The sequence below is a fragment of the Hippopotamus amphibius genome, chromosome 3 (genome assembly GCF_030028045.1).
Source record: "Hippopotamus amphibius kiboko isolate mHipAmp2 chromosome 3, mHipAmp2.hap2, whole genome shotgun sequence".
In the NCBI taxonomy this organism is placed as follows: Eukaryota; Metazoa; Chordata; class Mammalia; order Artiodactyla; family Hippopotamidae; genus Hippopotamus; species Hippopotamus amphibius.
This window is the reverse complement of record NC_080188.1, coordinates 116,911,961-116,924,715: the sequence shown is the minus strand read 5'-3', so window position 1 is coordinate 116,924,715 and position 12,755 is coordinate 116,911,961. Positions and strand designations below refer to the sequence as shown.

General features: G+C 45.8%; 1 protein-coding gene across 1 annotated transcript; it reads right to left on the bottom strand.

The window, feature by feature from the left end:
• Positions 1 to 3,258: 3,258 nt before the first annotated feature.
• Positions 3,259 to 12,004, bottom strand: LOC130849009 (pregnancy-associated glycoprotein 2-like). Its single transcript, XM_057727534.1, has 9 exons — positions 11,934 to 12,004; positions 10,683 to 10,833; positions 9,625 to 9,742; positions 9,403 to 9,521; positions 7,894 to 8,087; positions 6,855 to 6,971; positions 5,137 to 5,278; positions 4,952 to 5,050; positions 3,259 to 3,411 (listed from the first exon to the last, which is right to left on the bottom strand). Exons 1-9 carry the CDS (start codon positions 11,984 to 11,986, stop codon positions 3,259 to 3,261), a joined length of 1,146 nt encoding a protein of 381 aa, XP_057583517.1. The 5' UTR covers positions 11,987 to 12,004.
• Between the last annotated feature and the right edge of the window lie 751 nt (positions 12,005 to 12,755).

The window sequence follows — 12,755 nt, the reverse complement described above, 5'->3', positions numbered from 1 at the left end:
CTGGATTTGAGTCCTGACTGCATGAGTTCGAGCCCCATTCTGAGTTTTGGCTGGGGTTGAGTTCAAATCATGTGAGTTCATATCTCAGTTAGGGTTTTGATGGGGTTTGGGTCTTGGCCACCAATGTTCAAATCCCATTCTGAGGTGCAAGCGTTCAATTTTAGCATCACATCAAATCAACTGAAACAAATTAAATATACAAACAGGCATGACTGAGACGTCCCTGGTGGCACACTGGAGAAGACTCTGCCCTCCCAATGCAGGAGTCTCTGTTCGATGCCTGGTCAGGCAACTAGATCCCACATACCACAACTAATAGTTCACATGCCACAACTAAAGATCCTGCATGATGCATCAGAATATTACACATGTTGCAAATAAGTGATGGCATAACCAGATAAATGAATAATTTCTTTAAATGTCCTAATGATATTCCGTTGTATGTCTCTACCACATTTTCTTTATCCATTTAGCTGTTGATGGATCTACATTGTTTCCACATCTTGGCCATTGTGAATGATGCTGCAATATACATGACAGGACAAATAGCATTTGAAAACACAATTTCAATTTTTAGAATAAATACCCAGAAGCTGGATTGCTGGATCAAATAAGGATTCTCTTTTTGACATTTCTGAGGAATGTCCATCATGTTCTCCAGTGGCTACACCATTTTACATCCCCACCAACAGTGTACAGGTCTCCACATCCTCGTCAACACTTGTTATATTTTGTTTTTTGATAATGACCATGCTAATGGATATGAGATGGTATCTTATAGTCATTTGATTTGCATTTTCTTGATGATAAGTGAAAAAAGAACTATTCTTCTCCCAAATTTACAGAATAGGAAATCACTGTCCAAAAATGAAATTGTGAAGGTCATATGACTTGTAGGCATCAGAGGTGGGATGTGAACCCAGGCAGAAAAGCTCTAGGATGTACGTGCCTGGTGAGTGTGCTGCACTGTCTTCCATGTGCTTAGCAAACCTGGGATCATGCAATAAAAAAGTATTCTGTTCTTTTCCCACAGTGTCTTATTGGACCGATTTCTCATCATACTAAATATTCTCTTAAAACACAATTTTATAGTACTTGATTGCATAACAGCCTATCTGTGCTATGGTCACTTTATGTTCAATGGGTCTTGGGATGTCCCAGATTTCCCTTTTGTAAGAGATTGTGAGGACTACGCCCTTGCTAATGGAGGTTTTTGGATGTTTCTGATTATCAGTTTAGCATAAACTTTAGAAGAAAAATAGCTGGGACAAGACCATATATACTTTAAGAAGAAATCAACTCCAAAAAAAGATTGTGCCAATTTATACTCTTACTAGAAGTGTTTAAGTTCTATATTTTTTTCCTAATTTTTCTGCATTTCTTCCTTTCAGTGGCTATATATCTCTGTGGTCTGTAGTGGGTAAAGAATAAAAGTGGAAAGTGGGGCAAGATTATGGCTTTCAAGATCAGAGATTGGGACTTCACTGGTGGTCCAATGTTTAAGACTCTATGCTTTAAATGCATGGGACATGCATTGGATGCCTATCAGGGAACTAAAATCCCACATGATATGCTGTGGAGCAAAATACTAATACTAACACTAATAATAATAATAATAACAATAATAATAATATCAGAATTCATCCTCATGTTGATAGCACAGGCTACAAATATGTAGCCTGAATAACATTGGGCTCATTAACAGACACAGCTCTAACCCTGGCCTTAGGCTCATCTAGGGAAGCAAATGCTGAGTTTTTCTGGTTGATATTATAGCAGTAAGCCCTGCTGATACCAAATATCTCCCAACATGGATGCAGCACTGTGTTCTAGTCAAAGCATCTAAACATTCACCCATTAATTTATTCAACATGTATTTATTGATGGCCTACTATGGGCCTGTCACCAGTAGAGGGACCAGAAGTTTTGAGAAGACTTCCTTCATCTGTACAATGGGGGTCATAACCTGCATGGGGTCATGGAGACACAGGGAAATGACATATACAAGTAGCCTGAGCTATCATTATTATTCTTATTGGTGGTTTCTCAAAACAAACATAAATTGTTTATGTTTCCACGAAGACCACTTGGAAAATGAGTTTGATACACTGTTCCATTAAATCTCCATTAAGCCCAGAACTTGATGTTTGCTATTAAAAAAAAAAAATACTGGTTCTGCTCTCATGTTTTCCCATTTTTCAGTTCCGTAACTAGTCCTCTTTCACTCCCACCAAGGCAATCATTATCCAGTGCCAATCCAAAGGAACCAACACACGTCACCGTGGAGGGGTTGGGCTGGCTAAGTTTCCACACTGGCCGTCACTTGGCAACTGGGGCTAGAAAGTACACCTACTGTATGGGTGGCAGAGAGCTGTTGGCCAGGGTAAGGGCACCAAGGGGAACAATCTCAGCTTGAAGGACCTCACCCAGAACCCCCTGAAGCAGAAGACCACTGCCAGAGTTCCTCTGAGATGGGAAGAATAGAATCTACTTTTATTACCCCTTCCCATCCCTCTGAATGAGGAGGTGGTAGAGTTTCTGGAGCTGTTGCCAACTCTTCCATGGTCTAGAGCACTGCCCTGCCACTTCATTTGGGGTTGCCTCTTCCCTGCTTCAGTCACGTGTTTTTGAAGAAACCGTCAATCATGTGGGATAAGGCAATGTGACCAAGTAAAGCCACTCATAGTACCTCATGTGTCTGCCAGGATGGATGATCCAGATGTGGACACATTATCTGAGGTGAACCAATCAGAGCTCTCCCTGGTATCCTGATGTTTTATGACCTTCTTTCCTTATCGGTTTATACGTGTAGAAGCCTGAGGGAAGGAAGCTGTCAGGCTAATAGAATCAACAATGATAGAAGGAAAAGTGTTAGGGAGAGAAAGAGTGAGTGGATGACTTCTGATTTCTTGGGTCCATTCCCTGAGATGTGTTCATCTGCTCTGGTTCCTGTGTCCTGGGACCCCACTATCCTTCCAGTAAGTCTCCTCTTTCCTTGAAGCCAGTTGGAGTTGGGCTCCTATCATTTGTGGTTCAGATGAGGTTCTAGATCCTGTGGATTAGGAAATACCTCCCCAACACAAACAGAGATACCCATTCACATTAGCACCATTGGGAATGAAAACCTTATTCTTTACTGAGAATAGGGCTTTGCAATGCACCAAATACAGTCCACCATCATCCGTGGGTGGGAGTGCCCGACGTGTTAGTGAGTGTGCTTGGAGTGGGCCTGATCAATTCCTGAAGCAGCCCCAGGATTTACACTGCAGGAGCCAGGCCAACCCTGTTGTTTCCCCGATCATAAACTGAGAAATATAGCCTCAAGAAGGCAGAACCAAGGACCCAGGTCTCCGAACGCTTCCAGTTCTCTGTGCCGCCTTGAAAACAACTGACACAGGTGCTGTGAGGACCCTGGGGGAGACAGAAAAACACCCCAGTCAGCCTCATCCCTTACCTACCACCCCCCACAGCTTGCAGAGCTGGTGGCTTCTCAGTTTTATTTCCCTCCTTTAATAAGTAACAAATTACTCTCTTAGCAGCTGCAGAAGTGGAGTGTCCTTCCAAAAACAAGAAGAGCCAGGACATGTGGTTACCCTGAGGTAGGAGGGTCGGAAGGGGAAGGTTTGGTGTCTTGGATTATTATATGCATACTACTACAGAGAGAGTGTGAATAAAAAACAAGGTCCTACTGTAAAGCACAGTGTTCAATATCCTGTGATAAACCTTAATGGAAAAGAATAGGAAAAAGTTTATGTGTGTGTGTGCATATATATATATATATATATACACACATACACACAAATGAGTCTCTTGACTGTACAGCAGATATTAATACAACATTGTAAATCAAGTAAATTCCATTACAATCAAAAGAAAAAAAGACAAGATTGGCCCATAATTCCCCTGTTATTTCCTTCTGAACCTTGCTCAGTTCCCCTGTTATTTCCTTCTGAACCTTGCTCACTGTTTCTCTACAGAGAATGCCTTTTCTTCACTCTCTTCCTCCAAACCTATTCTCAAGGCTGTGCTCAGTCCTTCTAGGAAAACTTCCTGGTCCCACACGCACCCTCTCTCACCATTCTAGGCTGACCTGAGTGACTTACCATGGGGCTCCCCTTGTCGGTAGCCCTCATCAACCCCTAATTTTGTCCTGGAACCACATGGCACAGCCCCCAGAAGTGCTATTTTCATGGTGTCCAGTGCAGATTTACTTCAAAACAAGCAAGTCTGCTCATGCCTCCATGAGGCTGGGGTTTCATATTACTGAACTTGCCTGTCTTCCTCAAAGCCTTCTTTGAGCCCGTCAGCCTCCTCTAAATTCCTATAGGGAACTGAGTTTAGCCTCAATCTTGTTCCTGGGCTGTTCAGTCACTGTACACCTCGTATTCAGGTGAGCATCCAACCTCCCCACAGAGGGGCCTGGTAGCCCAGCTCACAGAGAGGAAACTAAGGCTTAGCAAGTGGAAGTTGTAACTGAGGATTAGGACCACCAGGTAATTTATCATCCCAGCAGGACTCTTTCGAGATGGGAAGGGAGAATGTTACTGATGATGGTGCAACAACACACGGAGACTGTCCTCAGACAACGCCACTGGTCACCTGGTCTATTTCAGGGATGGCTAGAGCTGACTTTCCATGTTCATCCATCTGAGGGCTCTGGTGGAACTGAAGCTCTTTGAAGGCAAAGGCCCTTAGTGTTCCCCTCTCCTTGTGCCTCACACCATGCTGGCATGGGGTGGTGTCTCCATTTATTCCAGGATGATGGATGTCCCAGACTGCCCTTTACTAACAAGTGGTTGGTTTTGGGGGGAGGCGCTGGCACAGCCACCTGGACTCAGCACCATCTGCAGTGCTGTGGCTTGGACTGCAAAGGGTGCCCTCCTCCCATCGAAGCCCAAGGGTTCCTGCAAGTCCCAGATTTGAGAACCAGCCTCCAAAGTTGGCCCCTCACCTTCAAGATGTAGGCTTCAGCGGGCACTGGGTAGTCATTGCCATTGATAGTGAAGATGATAGTGGGCAGGCTCTGGATGTTGCTACATGGAACCAGGTACTGTTAGAGGAAGAGGGGAGAGGTTGGCCCAGATGATCCCTGGTGTGTAGAGAGCCCCGGGGTGACCCTGTGGCATGTTCCTTCACCTGTTCACCGAAAGGTGTGGCATTGATGAGCTTCTGGATGGCAGTGACCAGTCTAGTTGGGCCAGCCAGCAAGGTACTCCCGGTATTCAGAACAGCCTGGCATCCACGGTAACAACCAACAACCACTCCGTTCATGGTGATGCTGAGAGGCATTGGGACAAAATGGGCACCATGATCACACTGAAGTCTCTTCCACAACAGCCATGCTCCCTGACTGTCTCCAGAACAGCCCTTCAGCTCATGGTTTGACTCTGTTTACCTTTGCTCTGGCCACATAAACGTCTCTGACTTCCTTTGAGTTTTTGAATGCACCAGGCTCTTTGGCATGTGATGGTTGCCCTTCCTGGAAGACCCCGATTCCCTTTGTGTACATAATTTCTCCTCATCTTCCAGTTTCTAGCTTAAATGTCTCTTTATCAGGAAATCTTCTGCCCAGACTAGATCAGGCTCCTGTCTTGGTCACTCTCTCTGAAGACACTTCTTTATTTGTAACAAAAACTGAAGTGGTAATTCATTATCTGTGTGACTAGTTTCATGTTCATCTCCCTCAGTAGATCTAAGGACAAGTTGTATCCTCAGTGCCTCCCTCAAGTGCCCAGCACACAGTGGATCACAATATATCTTTGCTGACTGAATACATGAATGAATGAATGAATAAGACAGTGAGTGTGAAAATGCATGAGGAAAAACCAGAGCCCTGTGTCTTGTGTCTGACCAGCAATGGGTCAACTGACACAGTGAAGATGAGGTTCTCTGGGGCAGCAGATGCTCAGAGTGGTGGGGAGGGAGACACAGGCTGCCCTTGGAGAGGTTGTCTCCCAACGTGGCACTCTACCCAGTTCAGACATTGAGGCCCCTTCCCAGACGATGCCCAAGGTAGCCCAGTGGGCCTCCAAAGGACCCAAAAGTTTATATCTGAGGGTATCACACAGAATCCCATCAGCTATTCCCCCTTGTTCTCAGGCCACTCTTGGACCCCAGCTTCCTGATTCTCTCTGTCCAGCCTCTGCCCCTCTGTGTTCCCAGGTTGTGGAGGTGGATGGCAATGGGTAGGGGAGTGGCTCTTTGTATGAGTTGCTTTCAGTATCAAGAATGCAGCCAACCCCTCTCCACTGCTGGTAAGCTTCTCCCTAAGGAGACTATTTCCCCCAGTTTGTCTAGGACTTCCCCTGTTTTTAAATAGCAGTTTTGTGTACTAAGAACTCCCTTGGTCCTGGGGAGCCCTGGACAGGTGATCATCTTACCTCAACCCTGTTCAGGTTGGCGAAATTCTCCCTGATCCTCTTTTCACTGTACTTTAAGGTCTTCAAAGCCTGCCATGTGCCTCACAGCCCACTGGGTGCAGCCCTCCCCAGGCTGCACACACCTCTCAGAACCCTGTTCAGGACCCTGGTCAAGGCCCTAGTCAGGAGGCCAGGGGTGATTATGAGCCCGTGGGTGGTGTGCCTATCTGTGTGTTTATGTGTTTGTTTGGATGTGTGTCTCTACGTGTGTCTGTGTGTGTTTGTGTACGTATCTGTGTTCTTGCACATGTTTCCATGTGTGGCAATGTGTGTTTATATGTGTCACTGTGTGTGTTTACATGTGTGCCTTTGTGGTTTTAGTGTATGTGTCTGTGTGTGACTGTGTGTCTGATCATGCATTTGTGTGTGTCTGCATGTGTGCATGTGCTTGTGTGTGAGAATTACTCAGGGTGGCCCTCAGTGGGACAGGCTTACCGGTTCATATTTATCTGCCAGTAGTGGTTTCGGGACACTGGTATCCACTTGAGCTGCCCTTTGTGGTAGCTATGGTCCACCCCGCCAAACATCACCACGCTGCCATTCTCCTTCCTGCTGAGGAGAGAAGGATGAGGGAGGGATCCTTGTCAGAAAATAACACCACTCACAGTCTGAGGGCTGTGTTTATCCACTTATCATAGGCACTATTATGGTCCCCATTTTACAGATGTGGAAACTGAAGCACAGAGTGATTGAGTACCTGAGTAAGGTCAGTCACCGACTAATGCATGGCACAGAAGAGGTTTGAGGCTGTGAAGCCTAGCCCTGCTCCGACCACCCACCCTTGTGAAGAGGGCCTGGTCCCCTCCAGCAAACAAAGTGCTCAGAGATACCCTCAAAGGACATCTAACACGAGAGGTCTGAATTCCCCTTTGTGTAGCTTCTCATTTTTCAGAAAAGCCAAGGCCTAAAGACACTCAGTGCATGGATTCAGGCTCACCCAGGCTTGGCTTCATGAGCTTGTGACCATTGCCATCCATTGGGCTCCGCACTGACCAGGGTCCTGCAACTGTGCTATCCCTGTCATGAAATTTCTAATACTTTTGGAACAGGAGGTCCCACATTTTCATTTTGCACTGGCTCCTGTCAATTGTGTAGCTGGTCCTGTGCTGCTGGTAGAGTGCTAGTGAGGAAGAAAATATCCCCGCCATTCCTCTCCCTCCTTCCATGTCAAGTCCATCAGCAAATCCTACTGCCTTTTCCTCCAGCCTGCAGCCTGACAGCTTCCATTGCTCTCCCTCTTCTCTTAACCTCACTGGACCAGGCAGCTGTCCTTCAGCCCATGAGCATGGCTATGTTCCAAAAACACATAGTTTAGAGAAACCAGTGGTGGGGGCCGAGGTGGCCCTGGGGCTGTTGTATTCTGCGCTAAACAGTTTCTCAGGAAAATTCTGAATCAGGAGGTCTATAAATTTTCATTCATCTAAAAGCTTTTTACAGCTGATTTAGAGAGAGGGCCTGTCCAGCTCAGACGTACATGCTCAAGTAGAAGGCAAAGACAGGCTGAGAAATAATGCCTTGTGTCTTCAGGTTGTCGAAAACAGGAGTGATCCATTTGGAAGCGAGGCTGGGGAAGCCCAGGCCCAGGGCACCATCAAAGATTGCATGATCCAACCCACTCTGGTTCACGCTCAGCCCAAATTTCTGGCCCAGGTCGACAAGGTTCATGATCTGTAGGAGAGGAGAGTGTTATACATAAAAGTATGCGAAGTGGGGCTGGGATTGGGCTAGGGTGCAGATGCCATTAGCATTGCAGAGAAAACATGAGGGCTAGCTGTGCTCTGGGTGGGCTTCCGATGGATAGACCAAGCTGGGGCAGGAACTTGGGGTCCATTTGTGCAGGGCTATGGATTTTAACCAACACCTACTCCTCCTGCAGATACCATCTGAAGGGAGTCTAAATGGCCTCATGTCTTCTATACAAGTAGGGAAACATAGACTCAGGACAGGACCAAATGGTTTGCACGTGAGGATAAAATGAGTAGAGAGCAGGGTAGTCTTCTCTTTGGCATCACTATGATCAGATGACAGAAATGGACCAAATTCAACACAATGTCTTGTGGATCCTGCATCTGCCCAGGAAGACAAAAGTCCTTTATGCAGTGCTGGTGCCAGGGTTCTTATGAAAATTCTATCTAGGAGAATGTTTGTGTGTGTGTGTGTATTTTAGAGAGCGAGGGAGAGAGTACTCAGGCACTTATGGGAGGCAGGACATAGATATTATTGAACTCTCAAAGGTCCCCTACAGTGAAAACCCATATATACAGCCCCTCCCACATCTGTGGCCCCTGTTTTCCCTGCCCACATGCCTGAAGCCTTCAGCTAAGCCCGGGAGACCAACATCAATTTTACCCTCCACCAAATACCTCACACTTGCATAAATACTGACTGACCAGTCCAGCTCCACCGCTTACTAAATGACGGACATTTCCAAGGCCTTGGCTCTGTACACCTCAGTTCCCTCTTCTCTATAAAAGAGCTAATCATAGTACTTGCTGTGTGGAGTTGTTGCAGGATTAAACATGTTATTACCATAAAGGTGCCTAGGGAGGGAGTGAATATGGGGATATGTGTATAAAAACAGATGATTGAACTTGGTGTACCCCCCCAAAAAAAAATAAATAAATTTTAAAAAATAAATAAATAAATAAAGGTGCTCGGCACAGTTTGAGAGTAGAAAAGTGGGTGCTTATTCCCCTCTCTCCCTGCTCCCAGCAAAATGAACCTTGAGCTCTTAATGAGCAAAGAAGCTGCAAATCCACACCACAAACCATGCTCTGGCTTAGTCATTTGGGAGTCTATGTGTCAGCAGGAGTGCTGTATCCTCAGGGACATGCCCTGTGAGCAGAGCAGCCTGCCACTAGGGGAAGTTGGGAAAGATGGGCATTCTCTGTTGGTCTTGCATCTGTTTTGTAACCAGCAGTTTCTCCCAGGTCCAGCCCTGACTCAGCTTCTGGTTTCCAGAAGCTGCACCAGCCCTTGTTACCCGAACGGTGTCATAGGCAAGAATTCCTTCAATGCTCCAAGCGCCGTATTTTAGGTTGAAAGCCTGACTTGAGAGCCGAAAGGTGGTGGACAACAGAGGGTTGAAGAGATTGTGTGTACCTGCAGACACAAGTGATGAGTGTCCCACAGGTGTCAAGGAAGGAATAATGGGTGGGAGGGGAGTATAAGATGGGCGGTGGTGGGGGGTGGGGCAGGTACTCACGGCAGGAGGGACTGGAGCACTTGATGGAGGGCACCCACATGAAAGATGAGCTGGTGTCAAAGATGATCCTGAACTCCTGAGGGGGTGTTCCAATGGTGATGTTGCCAACATAGCACAGCTACAGGGAGTAGGGATGAATGGTTAGGGCAAGCCTGCTTGCCCTGGCCACCATTGATTCCCAGAGTGTTGCCTTCTTGAGTTGTCCCATGTCTCCTGAAATCACTTTCTAAATGCCACACCTCACAGCCTCTGCTGAGAGTGATGCTTTCATTTATTCATTTACTTTTGGTTCATTTGCAATCTCGGTTCACTGACCAGGGATTGAACCCAGGTCAGTGCAGCATCAGCACAGAGTCTTAACCACAGGACCTCCAGGGAAGTCCTGGGGCCTTCAATTGACAAGCTCTCCAGTCTCCCATTCAAGGCCCAGCCTGAGTGTTTCCTTCTCCATGTGGCCCTCCTAGGTTACCCAAGGCCACTTCCTCTAAAATCAGACCATGCTACTATCAACAATATGCCATTGGCCCTTTTACTAGACATGTATTTACTCTTTGCCTGTCACTCAGGCTGTCCTATGCACTCTTGAAGGAGAGAAGAGACATTTTTTAAAGGCTGTAACAGTATTAGAGAGTCACAGGCCATAGGGCTCAGTAACTTTTTTCTGGTGTCATTGGGCCTGTGGAAGCTGATCTTCCTCTGCCTGTGGTTTCAAACTTGATGTGCAGTTGGCTTTATCTTTTTATCAGACATGGCTCGCCTTCATCTGTATCACTGTGGCTCACCTAGTTCAGAAAGAACAAGCTCCCTCAGCCTAAAAACATATCTATGGCATGTAACGTGTGTTCCTGCCCCCTCGTCATTGCTGGTCACAGTCACCACAGACCAAGGGATGAAGATGAGAGTGCCTTCGCCTCTGGGAATGGGGTCTCTGTTCTCCTGTGTTTCTGTTTCCTGCAGGAGCCCCACCGCAATATTCAACCTGGCACCTCCAGGTGAAACCTGTGCTAGGCCAGAGCACCAGGGTGAGCTGTGGAGGGCAATTCTCCCAACACACTCACATTCAAGTAGTTCTTCAGAGGTTGAAGAGAATTATTCGAGTCATCACTGGCATTGTGGGATGTGTCATCAGTGTCCTCCTCTGGGAAATGTGTCAGCAGGTTTTCTTCTCTGAGGGTTTCTCGCATGGTCTTGATCTTTGTTAGAGGGATTCTTTGACCGAACATTGGGAAAAGGAAACAAAGAAGGGGCAGCATTCAGCTGTCTGTGTTATTGTATGACTGTCATACCTTACATTGTAATGACACTGTGTAACATTCCATAATTTTTTTGAGTGTCACGTTATTATCAGGATGCCATGCAAAGATGTGGGCAACGACCTCCATTGGCATGCTGCTTCTATTGTGTAATCTTGAGTAAATTGTATGACCCTTTGAAGTCTCAGTGTCCTCATCATTAAAAAGGTGGAATGTAATAACCCCATTCCCCATGTAGAATGTGGTGGGTGTTAAGTGAGATGATGACTATAATGTACCTGATATGTATGAAGTCTCAACAATGACAGAAATTCCCATCGCTATGGTCATCCCACTGTGCCTTTTTCAAAGAAGCTATGGGAAGTATGTAGAAGGTGGATCATTATCTTGTTTTCACTGGGGGGAATTTGAAATGCAGGGAGTTTATGACTTAGCTGTGGTCACACTGCTTGTTAGAGGTAAAACAGCCTAAAAGTAGCCTTCCTGTTGTTTCTCCAGGGCTCAAGCAGAAGAGAGTGAAAAGAGAGAAAGCCAGGAGATGTGGAATAAATTAGAGAAAGTAAGAGGCTAGAGAAGCAAGGAAGAGTCAAAATGGAAAACAAATGAACAAACAAAGAAACAAAAACTCAGAGAGTTCTACATGCAGAGACATCCGATATGATGGAAGACATAAAAGAGAGAGATAAACAGATGAAGAGACATATATTCACACTGAAATGAAGAAGAGCATAGAAAAAAATGCAGAAGCAAATACAGGAGAAAGGCTGTTCCACGCGACCTCACTTACAGTTGCAGAGGTTGTGAACTGAACCATTCCAAGGAGTGCCATTTTCACATAGGTCATGATGTGACTGGCACCCCCAGAGCTATGTAACCCTGCATACCGACCCCAAAACTCTTGCTTCCAAGGGAAGTTACAAATTATCAACAGTGAGCTGAAGTTTCAACCTGTCCAGGAATGATCATATTTCCTTCTAACCCTGATGGGTGGGAAAATAAGGGGAAAAGAAAAACCCCAGAAACAAAGATGATGCCACTTACAGTCCCCATACTTACATGACTAGGCACTCTGAGAGGGCCACCAGCCCAAGGATCCCAAGCCACTTCATGCTTCTAACCTGGAACCAAGTACTCAAGAAAGAGTGAGTTCAGAGCATTCCAAGGTGACCAAGAGCTCCTAGTTATATATGCTCTGACCAGCCGTAATTGTTCCCTTTAGCCAATAATGGATCAGATAAGAATTATGAACCTCTCATTAAAATTTTTACCTCTATCAATGTCTGCGGGGAGTGGACTTTCAAAATTCTCTGATATATTCAGATTTCTACTATAATGTCTTCCTTGGGGCTTGACTACAAAACCAAAGCGGAACCCCACAGACTAACTAAAAGGGAGGAGACTCTTGCTAACTTGAATACAAAACACTGTTACTAACATGATAAAAGTAAATGCTAGGGGCCATGCTTGAGATTTGTGAACTCATGTGGTCTTCCAAACAACTTAATGACATGTGCGTTGCAGTCCTCAGTTGAAGAGGAGATTCTAAGGAGGAATAGAGGTCAAATGGCAAAGTGTAGACATGAGGGGCAGCCCACGGACATACAAGTGAATGGCTTTAGGTAGTGGGACAGATGGCACAGACTAGGGGCACTTATGATGCCAATCTGCATCAAAAATCAGGGTACGGTAGTGTTAGATTGTAGAATTTCACTATGGGAAGAAATGTGATGCATGCATCCCTAAAATAACTCATATCATCCAACAAACATACACAGAGCACCCTGTGTGCAGGGATCTGGGTTAGATGCTGGAGAGTTAAAGTCGAGTAAGACCCAGGTGGTCCTTATCTTTAGGGAGCTAGCAGTCTAGAGCAGTCCT